Source organism: Myotis daubentonii, chromosome 1 (assembly GCF_963259705.1).
Source record: "Myotis daubentonii chromosome 1, mMyoDau2.1, whole genome shotgun sequence".
In the NCBI taxonomy this organism is placed as follows: Eukaryota; Metazoa; Chordata; class Mammalia; order Chiroptera; family Vespertilionidae; genus Myotis; species Myotis daubentonii.
Genome location: NC_081840.1, coordinates 169,417,122 through 169,431,487, shown reverse-complemented (window position 1 = coordinate 169,431,487; position 14,366 = coordinate 169,417,122). Strand labels below are relative to the sequence as shown.

Sequence of the window (14,366 nt, the reverse complement as noted above, 5' to 3'; positions counted from 1 at the left end):
GGGGATCGAGCCCACAATCCCAGGCATGTGCCCTTGACTGGAATCGAACCTGGGACCCCTCAGTCCACAGGCCAACACACTATCCACTGAGCAACACCGGCCAGGACTAATTTTTTTGTCAGTCATCAAAAATCTTAAAACACAATACACATATTACCTGTGTTTTTGGTCAAGTATCTCGCTATTGCTAGGCTCTGGTGAAGATTAAGTCCATCAACTTCCAAAATGGGGATTTTGCCAAATGGAAGAGCTTAAAATAAAAAGAGAAAAGAATCAACTTTCATAATAAAATCAAGTATTACAATGCTCCCATTTTTTACTGATAATTGTGGAAACAAGGCATGATTTTAAAGTCATGGAATTCTTGAATATTTATTTTAAAAGAGACATTAAGCATCCTCAAGTGGAATCTTTGCATTTTACAAGTTTTTTTTTTTTTTTAAATAGAGTTGTTAGAAGACCTTCTATACAGTTAATGACAGAACCAGGTCGAAAACCCAGTTAACTCTATATTATACCATGCATTATCTTATATACTAGTACTTACATATGCTTACTACTTAATTTAAAAAATAAAAAACACCTTTTTTTAAAAGCTTCATTAATTTTTGAGGCCTTAATCAGGGATCACATTAATTATTCTTTAAAACCATAGTCTGAGTAATATGGAGAGCTTGACTCACATGTTGAATTTATGGTAAGGAATTTAGCAAAATTCTCTTTTTGATGAGGGACTATTTGAAGTATATGGTAAGGCAGCAAGCATATTTGTACAAACATAGGACAGACTCATAGCAGATATCATATTAATATTTAGTCTGTAAGCCCTACTTTGTTTTGTTATCAAACCTATTATATTTTTGTCAGAAAGCAATATATATTATAGAAAGCTTCTAAAATGAAGATAAATAAAAATAGTTCTACTACATAATTACAACCATTTTAGTATTTTATTGCTTTCCCATATATATATAGAAAAACAATTATAGTGTATATATGTGGGTTTTTATGCAAAAGATATAAATTTTTATCCTCTTTAAATCACTTTTGTATTCGGTCTCTGTTATTTGACACCATGTCCTAACTATCATAAACTTTAAGATCCCTTTCAACTCTATAAAAATATTTTTTTAAATATTAAGAAAATCCAGCAATTCCATTTTTCAATAACAATGAAAAGTTAAGGTAAAATAGGGTATGAAGCACTAAAAAAAAAAAAATCTAAAAATGTATCGAAAAGCTGACATTTTTAAATGTATTATCTCTACCTCTTGACTTAAGTAATGGTAGAATTAATGTTCACCTATTTTATGTCCACAGAATGAAAAACCCCATATAAAAATTCTGATATTGGAAGAAATGTGTGGACATCAATGGCAAATTTTCATGAAAACAGAAAACAAAATATTCTACCCCACCAGAGAAGAATTCTCTGATAACAAAGAGTGGCTTTTAAGGAACTCATGCTTCCCAAAGGCACGTCGCAATACTTATTGTTTACATCCCATTTATCACAGTGTTATTGCTGTCAGCATTATCTAGTACAAGAAGCTCAGGTCATAGTATGAAATTGGCCTGTGTTTCAAAATTGCTAGGGCTGTGAACTTGGGAAAATTACCTAAACTCTGTGTACTTCAGTTATCCCAATTATAGAATAAAAATAATAATATATCCCATGTAGGCATGCGAGATAAATTAGATGCAACAGAGGCTGTAGAGTATCTACCAGTGCCAGCTAGTCTTCAAGGACCCAATAGTTATTTTCTTGAACTTCATCTTTATGTGATTTTATAATAATCCAGCGATAAATATGTGGATTTTAGGTGTAATTAGTATTTAATATTTCTAGATAACATGGCAAACATCTTACAGAGGATGACTTGCAGCTTATTGAGAACCACACACTATTGTTTGTTAAATGTAATGATATTTCCAATTCTTCCCCATTGTCCTCAGTGCTAAGTTGCATGTTTTGATTGTGTTACCCGACTGATTTGTCCATTCGCTCTTTTCTCTGGTCAAACAGATCCCAGTTTTGTTTTCATATCCACCCCCCTCTTATATAGTCACATGCCTCATAGAAATTGATTCCATCCCCAACTTCAGAGGGGGACTGGGTGGTTCTCAGGCTCTCCCCATCCCCTTTGCCAGTGAATGATTCAGAAATGGACATGTGACTCAGTTTGTGCCAGCGAGACATGGGGAATTTGCTGAGGGCTTCTGGGAAAGTTTTTCTTTATTCTTCTGGAAACACTTAAGGAGCAGTTCACTCCCTTACTCTTTCTCATATATCCTCTTAGCATTGCTGTTCAAGGCTGTGTGGCTGGAATTGCAGTAAGCACATGGCTACCAGCCTCATGATAAAGCCAACACACAGAGGAGGAAATGAATAAAGCCATCCTTGGAAGCCTGTTCTACTTCTGGATTTTCAGTTTTGTGATACAATTCATTTTTTAAAAAATTATTATTTAAGCCACTTTGAGTCTGGTTTTCTGTTAGAGCAGCACATCTGATCCACTGTTAAAACATAGAGATCTGTTGCCGAAACCGGTTTGGCTCAGTGGATAGAGCGTCGGCCTGTGGACTGAAAGGTCCCAGGTTCGATTCCGGTCAAGGGCATGTACCTGGGTTGCGGGCACATCCCCAGTAGGAAATGTGCAGGAGGCAGCTGATCGATGTTTCTCTCTCATCGATGTTTCTAACTCTCTATCTTTCTCCCTTTCTCTCTGTAAAAATCAATAAAATATATTAAAAAAAAAAACATAGAGATCTGTAGCAACTCTAATTGTCAAGAATATTGACTTCAGCTCTACCCAGTTTGGCTCAGTGAATAGAGCGTGAGCCTGCAGACCAAAGGTCCCAGGTTCGATTCCAGTCAAGGGCACATATCTCGGTTGCAGGCTCCTCCCTGGCCTGGGCCCTGGTTGGGGTCGGTGCAGGAGGCAACCAATCAATGTGTTTCTCTCATATCAATATTTCTCTCTGTCTTTCCCTCCCTCTTCCATTGCTTCTAAAAATCAATGGAAAAATATCCTCAGGTGAGCATAAAAAAAAAATGACGTCAGTATCCCCTTTTCAGCTCTTCTGACAGATTGGTTTATCTTTATATTCTCTTTCTCTGGTGTTTGTATTTTCACCTCAAATAGGAAATTTTTTGGGTCACATAGCATTTATTTAGCTTGCCTGAACTGCTGTTTCTCAATATAAAGCTATGTGAGATTAATATTCTTTAGTTTTTCATTTCCCTGAAGAAAGAAAACATTCTGGAAAAATATTTTCCCTACATTTTCATCAACTGTTATTTGTGCTACTTACTTGGTTTGATTTCAGGCCAATCAGCTTGTTCTATTCTGTGGTCTTCATACTTTATGTCCAAATATGCAAATATGTAACGAATAATTTCTGCTCTCCCCCTCATATTAAAATAAATGAGTTTGTAGCTTGGCATTGTGTAATTCTGGAAAGAGAAAAATGGAGGGATTATTTTTACAGCCCTCTAGAGATGTTCAACATTTTTCTTTGGGGACATTTTGAAAACTTTATGGCATCTTTTGAGATAACGGGAGATATTAAAAGATATTTCAAAACCATAATTATAAATCACTATCCTAGTAATATATGGGATGACTTGAAATAACATCAGGACTCTTTTTAAGAACTAACTGGAACATTCCAGTGAAATAACCAAATTTAATTTTATTACAAAAAGACTTCTGAGTAAGAGGGTATCTGCCCACCAACCTTCAGAGGATGGAGTCAGAGCTTTGCATTTTAAGATGTCTTTGTCCTGCCTTTAGTCACTTGTAATAGATGGTGTTTGACATTTGGTTTGTTGTTTGCTTTGTTGACACAGCTGAGTTTGTGAGGACAGTTGGGTACGGATGGAAGGGGCAGGGTACACACAGCAAAAACATGAGCCAGCCATGCCAACCTCTCACCCCCTCTCTCCCCTCACCCGTGGCTTTTCCCTCTGGGAATCAAAGGCTTAGGGAAACATTGCTCTCTTTTCTTTTTTACTGGTCCATGCTGCTGGCTTTCCTGGGTTGCTTGCACCATATAAACATACCCCATCTTGGGGACCTCTGTTGGGATGGGACAATGGTGAACATATATCTCCATTCCCCCTGTAGAGGAGCAAGGAAGAAAGCAAGCACACTTTCCTTCCATTTCAGAGAGTTTTCTAATACTAGCTCTACTGGCTAGATGCATGTCATTATATCATTTTGTGAGATTTTTATGTTTTGTATAATTTCATTTCCATTGTTTTTTTGTTTGTTTATGTTAATCCTCACCCAAGAATATTTTTTTCATTGATTTTTAGAGAGTAGAAGGGAGGGAGGGGAACAGAGAGAGAGAGAAACATTGAAGTGAGAGGGACACATCAGTTGGTTGCCTCCCGCATGTGCCCTGACCAGGGGAATGAACCTGCAACCCAGGTATGTGCCCTTGACTGGGAATCGAACCCACAACCCTTTGGTGCATGGGACAACTTTCTATCACTGAGCCACACCAGCCAAGGCTCATTTCCATTGTGTTTAAACAATTAAGTATTTTAAGCACTAATAGTAGATTGTATTGTAATTGTATAATAATTAGAAACATTTTCATTTGAAATTCAGTTCTTCCATGTAGTTACTGTGTATTTTTGAGCTAGCCAACAAAATCTCACTGAATTTTAAATCACACTTTTTATAGAGAAAGATATTAATATGGATTTGGGGATTGAATGAGGTAATACATGTGAAGCATTTAGAACAATGCTAAACACTCAATAATTATTAGTTAATAATAATAATAACTTTGAACTGGTTCTATAGTGAAGACTAAACACTGTGAATAGAGCACACAAAAATAATAATTATAATAATTGCATAAATAAAAATCATAAGTAACAATTATTTATCTAAACTGGCAAGTTTAAACATTTTATTCTTTACTAAGGAAATCTTTCAAAGATATTACTAGAATGTTAGATAAAAAAAAAAAAAGCTGGGTTCCAGCCTCAAAGTTCCATCTGAAGTCACATCACATAAAAGGTCAAACACAAAACATAGAAACTGAGAACACCAAGTGCATAGTTTAGGTTCATGCATTCACGGTATCTATCTGTGGAGAGGACGGCTGGAAAGCATGGTCTGGTTGACTGTCTACCCCTCAGCCCAGGAAATGATGGGCTGGTGCCCGTAAGGAGTCGTTTCTCTGGGCCGGGGTTTCCATGTGCACAGGCTGTGGAGTGGTGCTCCTTGCTAAAAAGTCCCCCGGATTCTGTGTCCTGTCTCATCCCATTCGCCATCCAGTTCCCACCCAAGTGAAAGGTGCTGCATGTCACCTGTATGAATATATAAGGAAATATTCTCTGTGGACAAGAGTTCACTGGAGTAAACTAATACATATTCCAATGTTTACAGCCCTAAATTCCTTTGAGAAAGAATGCATACAGGAAGTTCAAAGTTGGGGAACTAAAGGAATTGCCCATCAGAATAATGAGACTATTTTCGAGTTCCTTAGCAATGCTGAGCTTAGAAATAAATAGTGGGAAAGATATGAGAGCACAAAAAATAAATGAAAAATGCGAAGTAGTAGATTTCCTTCTGAAAAAAAGAAACATTTTATGAAATCATAAAGGAAAAATTCTTATCTAGGAAATAAAAAGCATAATTGTAATTCTTTAATCTGTTTTAAATCTTAAAAGAACAACAACAACTTCTTCAGAGTGGGGAAAGTGTCATTCTTAGTTGCAGTTCCTATTTGAAAAGCATTTTACACAATTTTTTAAATTGATTTTTGTTGTCTTAGGTCAAGGGTTCCATAAAAATAAAGAAATTATATATTCTTCTTATAAACGTTACATGTACATATAGGTTCATATATGTCCATTATGCTGAACATTAAAATGTAAACATGTAACCTTTTCTCATTTGGTCAAATGCCACGTAAATATCAGTGTCTAACTCCTCAATTCTGCATGAAAACAAAGGTATTGTATTGTTGTTAATTTGCAACATTATGCTATTTTATAGTGCATTTCACTCAAGCACAGAAGATATTTTATATTTTATTTTTACTTTTAATCTTCTTTATTGGTTAAGATATTACATTTGTGTCCTTATCCCCCCTTTGCCCCCATCCCCACCCCTCTCATGCCCTCACCTCTCTGGTGTCTGTGTCCATTGGTTAGGCCTATATGCATGCATACAAGTCCTTTGGTTGATCTCTCCCCCTTATCCCCACCCTCCCCTAGCTTCCCTCTGAGGTTTGACGGTCTGATCAATGCTTCTCTGTCTCTAAATTGCACAGAAGATATTTTAAAACTCTTGGCAGAGATGGGTAGTTATCTACATTTCTCTGCAACTATATCTTTAAATCTAAGATTTGGCACAGGCCTGTGAACATCTGACAACTGCTTATCTCTCCTTCCAGAACATCCTTTCAACAGTCGGAACTCATTAATGAAGCTGTACCAGCATACCACATTCTTGTAGTTACTTGCATAATTATGTTTTCTACTGAACAATAATCTGTTTTCTTGATTTCTACAGCTACAAATCCCAAACTTGAAGACTTTTGTTTTTCAGGATATATGTGCTCATTTTTATAACAACACCAACAAAAATGAGTAAAGGTAAATGCAGTTGGAAAGATTTACCGATTCTAAAAATCCTTTCTATATTTTGTAAAGCTTTGGCTAAAAACTAACATTAGGAATTTCAAGTAAATGTTTCTATGGCCAATGAAAATAGATAAGGAAATAGAGGATAGTGTCCAGAATAATATATTCCCCCCCCCCCCTCTTATTGCATTTAGCATTGTCTCAGTAATCTCACTTCATTAAAGACTTTATTTCAGAAAGATGATAGACCAAAGTACAAAGGTAAAACATATCCCAGCCCCCACCAAAGGATGCAGTGAGGAACAACTTCAAGGTTAAGGCAAGGTATGGTTTTGGAGTCACCCCTGACACGCCCTGAATGGCCTTAAGCAGGACACCTGCTCTTAGCTTTAGCTCCTTTCCTGTAATATGGTAATGAAACTATTGTGTGTAAAATATGGTGCTTGGCACATGGTATTGATGCTGTTGTAATAACCTGGTTGTTAGTTACAGGAAAGGAGCAAGAGAAGACCAAATAGTAGAGGCAGGCCATTTGTACAGCTTTGCAAAAAAGCTGCATTTAACACATTGTATGCGGGAAACGTATTTATACGTTTTACTTATACGTTTTACGTTGACTGGTAGTAGAGTGCGGGACACGCATTAATACGTATTTTATAGACTAGCGGTAGAATGCGAGTAATGTATAAATACGTAAACTAAAGTTATGGTAATTTTACTGAACGTTGTCATTTGCGCAAAAAATTAGCAAAAATGGCCCACGCCACCTGTTAGCGCGCGATAAAAACTACCCGCAAACAAATGTTAACACTCCACGTCTGTTCCCCGCTGATCGATGGGGAAGGGACTGGACAAAGGCAGTTTAGACACATGCCCGGTAAGGTCCGCGTGATGTGCAAAGGTGCCTACCTGTCTGCCAGTCACACCTGGGAACAAATGAGTGGCCACAAATGGGTGTGGCCACTGCAAATACATGAAACCTGAATATTGAAAACTTCCTAACACAGGAAGCTCCTGCTTTCCCCTCTTACTCTTCTCCCTCTCGTGCACCAGGTTCCTGGCTCTCCTGGGGCAAGGGGGTGTGCTCCCCTGCACCCACCTAGTGCACGGCCATGTGGGCCTCCACACATGGACTAATGGACTTTAATCAGCTTGGATTCCGAACCACACCGGCTGCAACATGGCACGGGAACTCTGGACACTGGCCTTGCTGCCGGTTCTGCTGGAACCCGCCGCACCTTTTCCAGGACTGGCTTAGGGATTTTGGAACCTAGGAAATGTACTTTCACACCACATCCCATCCTGCCATCCAAATCTTAGAAAATTCCTTTTCTGAAGATATGGCAAGAACCTCACTCCCACGAGCGACCAGGGGGTTTAATTCTCTGGTAGTGGTATGAGTTAAAAAAGAAAAGGGAGAATAAAAAGGAAGAGAGGGAAGGAGAAGGAAAGGGAGGCACGGCTCCCGCCATAGTAGAGGCGAGTGTCCAGCTTTGTGTGATTTGACTGGACTCAAATCCTCGAGATCATGTTCTTTGATAAACCCGTCCTGCTGCAAGCACAAAAAAATAAAAATGAAATATAGAAAGAAAATACATAGTTGGGATTAAAAGCAAGATAAGCTTTGCCTGGGCCAAAGTGAGCAGAAACAAACGCAATGAGCAGGACACTAAATTCTGCGGGAGGCGGGGCCAGCCAGGAGGTTAGCTCCTTCAGAATAAAGGGGAATAAAATCCTGCCCATAAAGTGGTAGCGCTTGAAACTAGGGTCTGGCGGCCAGTTTTATAAAAATTTTTAAAAGGTCAAATTGCCACCTCTGAGAGGAAAATATCTGAAAAGTCACAAGTAATTAATGTTACAAATAAAAAGAGATCATAGCAGATAAAGCAGATCATTAAAAATCATAAGCTACCACTATAGATAACTTTATGTCACTAAATCTAAATGGGGAAAATTTGAGAGGTTTATACATTAACACAATCAAATAAAAAAGAAACCAAGAGCCTGCATTTAACAATAATCAGTAAAGAAACTGAATTGGTAATTAGCTATACCCACGAAAGACACAGGGCCCAGGTGATTTTACAGGCAAATTTTACTTAATCTTCAAGGAAAAGATAATCCTTGTCTTTTACAAATAGTTTCAGGGAATTGAAAAATTAAGAAAAGTCAAAGATATATTAAAAGAGGAAGAGTATAGATATATCTTACTTATAAACATAGATATAAATACTCTAAATAACTTATTAGCTATTCAAATTTAGTAGAGTATAAAAAGAAATAAAATATAATGACAAGATACGTTTATCCCAGGAATGGAAGATGTGTCATCACCAAAACATCTATCTGTATAATATATGACAGTAATAGATTAAAAGAAAAAAACCATAAATCATATTCTCAATAAATGCAAATAAACCCTTTTAAAAATGTATAAAATTAATCATTCATTCATGTTAAAATATCTTAAAAAACAAACAAACACAAACCTCTTGGCAAACTGGAAATAGAGAAAAACTTCCTAAACCTAATAGAGTCTCTACAAAAACCTCAGAACAAACATCATACATAATGGAAAACCAATAGAAGCATTTCTTTTAATGTCAGGAATAACAAGAACTTACTACTATTCAACATAGTCCCAGGTGGCCTAGTTAAGTCAATAAGATAACATCTCTAAGGAGTGGAAAGAAGAGAAAAACTATCCTTATTTATCATGAAAACTAGGGGCCCGGTGCACGAAATTCGTGCACTGGGTGTGTGTGTGGGGGGGGGGGGAGTGTCCCTCAGCCCAGCCTGCCCCCTCTCACATACTGGGAGCCCTCAGGCGTTGACCCCCATCACCCTCCAATCGCAGGATCGGCCCCTTGCCCAGGCCTGACGCCTCTGACAGAGGTGTAGACCCCCATCACCCTCCGATCGCCTGATCGGCCCCTTGCCCAGGCCTGACGCCTCCGCCAGAGGTGTCAGGCTTGGACAGGGGACCCCCATCTCCCCCTGATCACTGGCTCTGGCCCCCGCCCAGGCCTGAGGCCTCTGGCCCAGGAATCATGCCTGGGCAGGGGACCCCCATCTCCCTCTGATCGCTTGCTCCACCCCCCGCCCAAGCCTGACACCTCTGACCCAGGCTTCAGGCCTGGGCAAGGGGACCATCATATCCCCCCAATCCCCGGCTCCGCCCCCCACCCAGGCCTGATGCCTGGGCCAGAGGAGTTGACCCTCATCACCCTCCGATCACCAATCACCGGATCGGCCCCTTGACCAGGCCTGAGACCTCCAGCAGAGGTGTCAGGCCTGGGCAGGGGACCCCCAGCTCCCCGTGGTTGCAGGCTCCGCCCCTGTCCAGGCCTAACGCCTCTGGCCTAGGCGTCCGGCCTGGGCACCAGGGACCCGCAGTGGCAGCAGCCCCGCGATCGTGGGCTTCGCTTTAGGCCCAGGCAAGGGGCCCCTAGCTCCCAAGACTGCCAGCTTCGACCGTGCCCAGCTCCCATCACTGGCTCCACCCCTACTTCCTGCTATCACTGGCCAGGGCGGAAAAGGCACCTGATTCTCCGATCATGGCTGGGGGGCAGGTCAAAGGCGGCCCTGGGGCCGCCTTTGCCCTGCCCCCCAGATCTTAGCTCCCCCCTGGGTTTCTGATCACTGTCAGTGGCAGGGGGCTTCTTCCTGCTTTCCCTTTCGCCTCCCTGCATTGTGCCTACATATGCAAATTAACTGCCATCTTGTTGGCAGTTAACTGCCAATCTTAGTTGGCAGTTAATTTGCATATAGCCCTGATTAGCCAATGAAAAGGGTATCGTCGTACGCCAATTACCATTTTTCTCTTTTATTAGTGTAGACTAGTGGCCCAGTGCACGAAATTCGTGCACTGGGGGGGGGGGCCCAGCCTGGCCTGTGCTCTGTCACAGTGCGGGAGCCCTGTGATTGATCGCCCCAAAGAGGTAGGCCCTGCCCACCCAGCCGGGCTCCTCGGTGGATTGCCCCAAAGGGGTAGGCGGGAGCCGCAGAGGCTGGACCCCCCAGGCCTGGCCATGCATGGAGCTGGGAGGAGGCGGGACTCCCAGGCATGCTCTGTGCTATGCACGCAGTGTCAAGCCCCGCCCCACCCACCTGTGGGTACCTGCTGTGCACACAGCCATCTTGTGACGGCGTGAGGACCACCTAGGCTTTTATTAGTAAGATGATTGTCTACATTCAAAGTCCAAGATAAGCCTGATCCTGAATTTCAAATGGAAATGCTAAGGACCAAGCAGCCAAGATAAATTAAGAGAAAAGGAGAGGACTGGACCTACCAGACAGCAGGACATACAGAAAACGTTGCAATTCAGGCAATGTGATCTTTGTTTAGGGCTAGACATACAGAGGTGCATAGCATCTCAAAGCAGAACCTCAGATAATACACAGCTGATAGGACATTACAGTGGGGACACAAAGGGACGAGGTTAAAATGGTTCTGAGACGCCCTGGCTGATTTGGCTCAGTGGATAGAGCATTAGCCTATGGACTGAAGGGTCCCAGGTTGGATTCCGGTCAAGGGCACGTATCTCGGTTGCAGGCTCGATCCCAGGCCCTGGTTGGTGCATGGGCAGGAGACAACTAATGGATGTGTCTCTCTCACATCAATGTTTCTATCTCTCCCTCTCCCTTCCACTCTCTCTAAAAAGCAATGGAAGAATATCCTCAGGTGAGGATTAACAACAACAAAAAATGGTTCTGAGACAAAGGAGGAAAAATACACGTAATCAGATTCCAACTTTACATAATACATGAAAATAACACCCAGGTGGGTTATAGACCTAAATATGATTTGACTGGCCTACGGAAATTCTAGTGTCATGCTGGCCTCTTATTTCCTGTTAGCTTCGTTGCTGAGCCCTTTCACTGTCATTCTGTGTTAAGAATCCCACAAACGTAGGGAAAGCTGCATATTTTCCTGAAATGATACAGAAACAGGAAGTTAAACCGTTGTTTGTGCTTAAAGAACTCCTTTATTCTTAAAACTAACCACTACCTTCCTTCTACTCCAAAGAAAGTCATGTAAAGTTCCTGATTCAGCAGACAAATAAAAAGCCCTCTTAGAATTCTCTTTGAAAAATAAGATACATAGTTTCTCAAAAACACACCATATGAATAATGACTAGTAAATACCCTGGATAGAAACTTCCACATATGAATGCATATGAATTTAGCCATTAAATGCAAACGAAGATTTAGCTTTAACATATGCTAAACTAGTTTAGAAATTAAATATTTTACAGTGTTTTTGAAAAGTTCTGTCTTTCTACTAGCTTTGTAGCTTTTTTTTTTACTTCATATGACCATAATACATTTCAGTGTAGTAATTTGATAGTTTATTGTAGCAGTAGTTTGATAAAATAAACTTTTATCATAATAAAAACCATTTTATTTTAACTAAGCCAGTATTTTATTCTGCACATTGTTGCAAGAGCAGTGAAACAGTCTAAAAAATTCTAGTGTTTACGCCAGAAAGGTGACAACACCTCAAATGTAACTCTCTGGCCCTAGGCAGTTCGGCTCAGTGGGTAGAGCTTCAGCCCACAGGACCAAAGCTTCCCGGGTCTGATATCAGTCAAGGGCACATACCTTGGCTGCAGGCTCCTCCCCGGCCCAGGCCTTGGTCAGGGCTTGTGCAGGAGGCAACCAATCAATGTGTTTCTCTTGCATCGATGTTTTTCTCGATCTTTCCCCCTCTCTTCCACTCTCCTTAAAAATCAATGGAAAAATATCCTCGGGTGAGGATTAACACACAAAAAACAAATGGAACTCTCTGACAAAGGAGACTAATATCCAATAATTATAGTTGTGCCCCTTAATATTTCAGCAGGTAACTGAAAAAGGGGATGGGACTTTTGGAGTAATTTTGATGGATAGAAAACTTACAAGTAAGGGATTATTAACCATATTACAGTTCAATCCAGAACCTAAATGCTATTTACCTTACTTTACTTTATTCATGAACGTGTTGGCCTACATGAGCGAGCTCTTACTCTTAAATAAAAGGAATTTCAAACATACTTGGGAATTCTAGATACGGTTTTATGTTATTGATTTTTTTATGCCTATGAGTTTTCAGTATAAAAACAAAGATTGCTTGTGAATTTGCCAGCTGTTCTTTGTTACAACCTAACTTGACCAGTAATAATTAGAGCATAATGTATGTACTCTCATTGACTAGACTACAGTGTTTTGAAATGCTACAATTGGACTCAGAAAGCAATCGCCTGAGATGTTACTGTCTACACGAGAATTTCTTGCACATATTGGCATGAAACCCATTAACAGTTGGTGGTGAAGCATGCTAATTTCCCTCATTCCCCGAGTGCCTGAGCATTTCCAGTTCAGTTTTGGAAAAGTTGCCAGGTTGGAGTTAAATTGTAGGACAATGGAGAAATATAAAAATTTTTGTTAATTGAGTAAGTTATGGATTTGAATCAAACACCAGATGTTTAATTTTTAATTAGCAAGATAAGATATCTATTTTCCTATCAAAGACCAGCTAATTATTTTCAATGCTTGCCTCACATTAAATCCAAAGCACGAGGAATAATTAAAATATGCTTTGGGAACTGTGAGTTCCAATTTCTGGCCTGGGGCAAATGCCTTAAATAATCTTTGAAACCAAATGATGATAGAATGCAATTCTTGGCAAAACACGGGGACACTTCAACAAAATGAGCCTTAAAGTGATAGAAAATACTATAAATAAAATACCTGAACTTTTTTTTTGCTTGCCTAAAAGAGGCCCTTCCTCCCAAGGCGGTACTCAGTCTCCGACAGGCGCAGGATCAGCATTTGCCCAACCCTGAGACTCAGTGCCCCTTACACTGTGTGCCCTGGGTGCCTCACTCCCTCACTTGCCCCTTCCTAGTCCTGGCCCTGGTGGAAAGGACCTATAATAATAATGGCCAACAGGTACTAATCACTCCCTGTGTGCTAGTCACTATGCTAAGAAGGTTTCAGTGTTAACTCTAATTCTTTCCGATAGAGACACAGCAAAGTTGCCCACCCATGTCCATCTCCCTTCTTCCTAACAAAAATACCTATTTTACATGAGGGTAGGGAAGAATAAAATCCCTACACCTTTTTAAAAGAAAAAAGAAAAACTATGACATTCTCTACTGCTTCACACACTGAAAACATCACTTGGGAAAATTCTGGAACAATTCAAAAACCTGGGATCAGGACAGGCTTTTCCCCTCTGGTATTGACAGTATTTTCTATGTTAAAATCCACTTGAAGGATCTTTTTTAAATCTTTTAAAATCACCTAGTACCTATACTTCTCTTAGAAATTACCATTTGATTTCCACTTGGCCACTAACGTAGAGAGGCTCTGAGCAAGTGAAATGGTGAGAAAAGATAGTCACTCTCACGCAGAGAATATGCCAGTAATAGAAATAAAACCTTAAACAGTAAAAAGTGTCTGGTTTCTTATCTTTGAGGAGGTCAATCATATCACTTACTTGTGCCGTGCCTCTGTGGAGTCTCTAGATTCTTTCTCGCCCTCCTCTGTGACTGCAGTTTGGGTTTATATGATGAGTAACTCAGGGTCACAAACCAATGAGAGAGGCGACTCACTTCCACCTAAGTCTCTTCCTTTATTTCTTAGATGAAATATGCCTGCCAAGCAGTTCAAGCCTGCAAAGACCTCTTTATTCTTGGCATTTTGTAGGATCCCTGCGCATACCTAACCTGGCATATTTGCATACAGTTGGTAAAGTCAAATTTAATGGTGT

At 40.3% G+C, this 14,366-nt stretch overlaps 1 protein-coding gene across 1 annotated transcript in view; it reads right to left on the bottom strand.

The window, feature by feature from the left end:
- The window catches only part of HPGDS (hematopoietic prostaglandin D synthase), a 33,287-nt gene extending 19,152 nt beyond the window's left edge, over positions 1 to 14,135 (bottom strand). Inside the window, exons 1-3 of the mRNA XM_059681786.1 lie at positions 14,094 to 14,135; positions 3,316 to 3,457; positions 158 to 250 (exon numbers count right to left, since the gene is read on the bottom strand). Coding sequence (XP_059537769.1) covers positions 158 to 250; positions 3,316 to 3,448 — 226 coding nt within the window. The 5' untranslated portion in view covers positions 3,449 to 3,457; positions 14,094 to 14,135. The remainder of the gene's footprint in view (positions 1 to 157; positions 251 to 3,315; positions 3,458 to 14,093) is intronic.
- Positions 14,136 to 14,366: the final 231 nt, after the last annotated feature.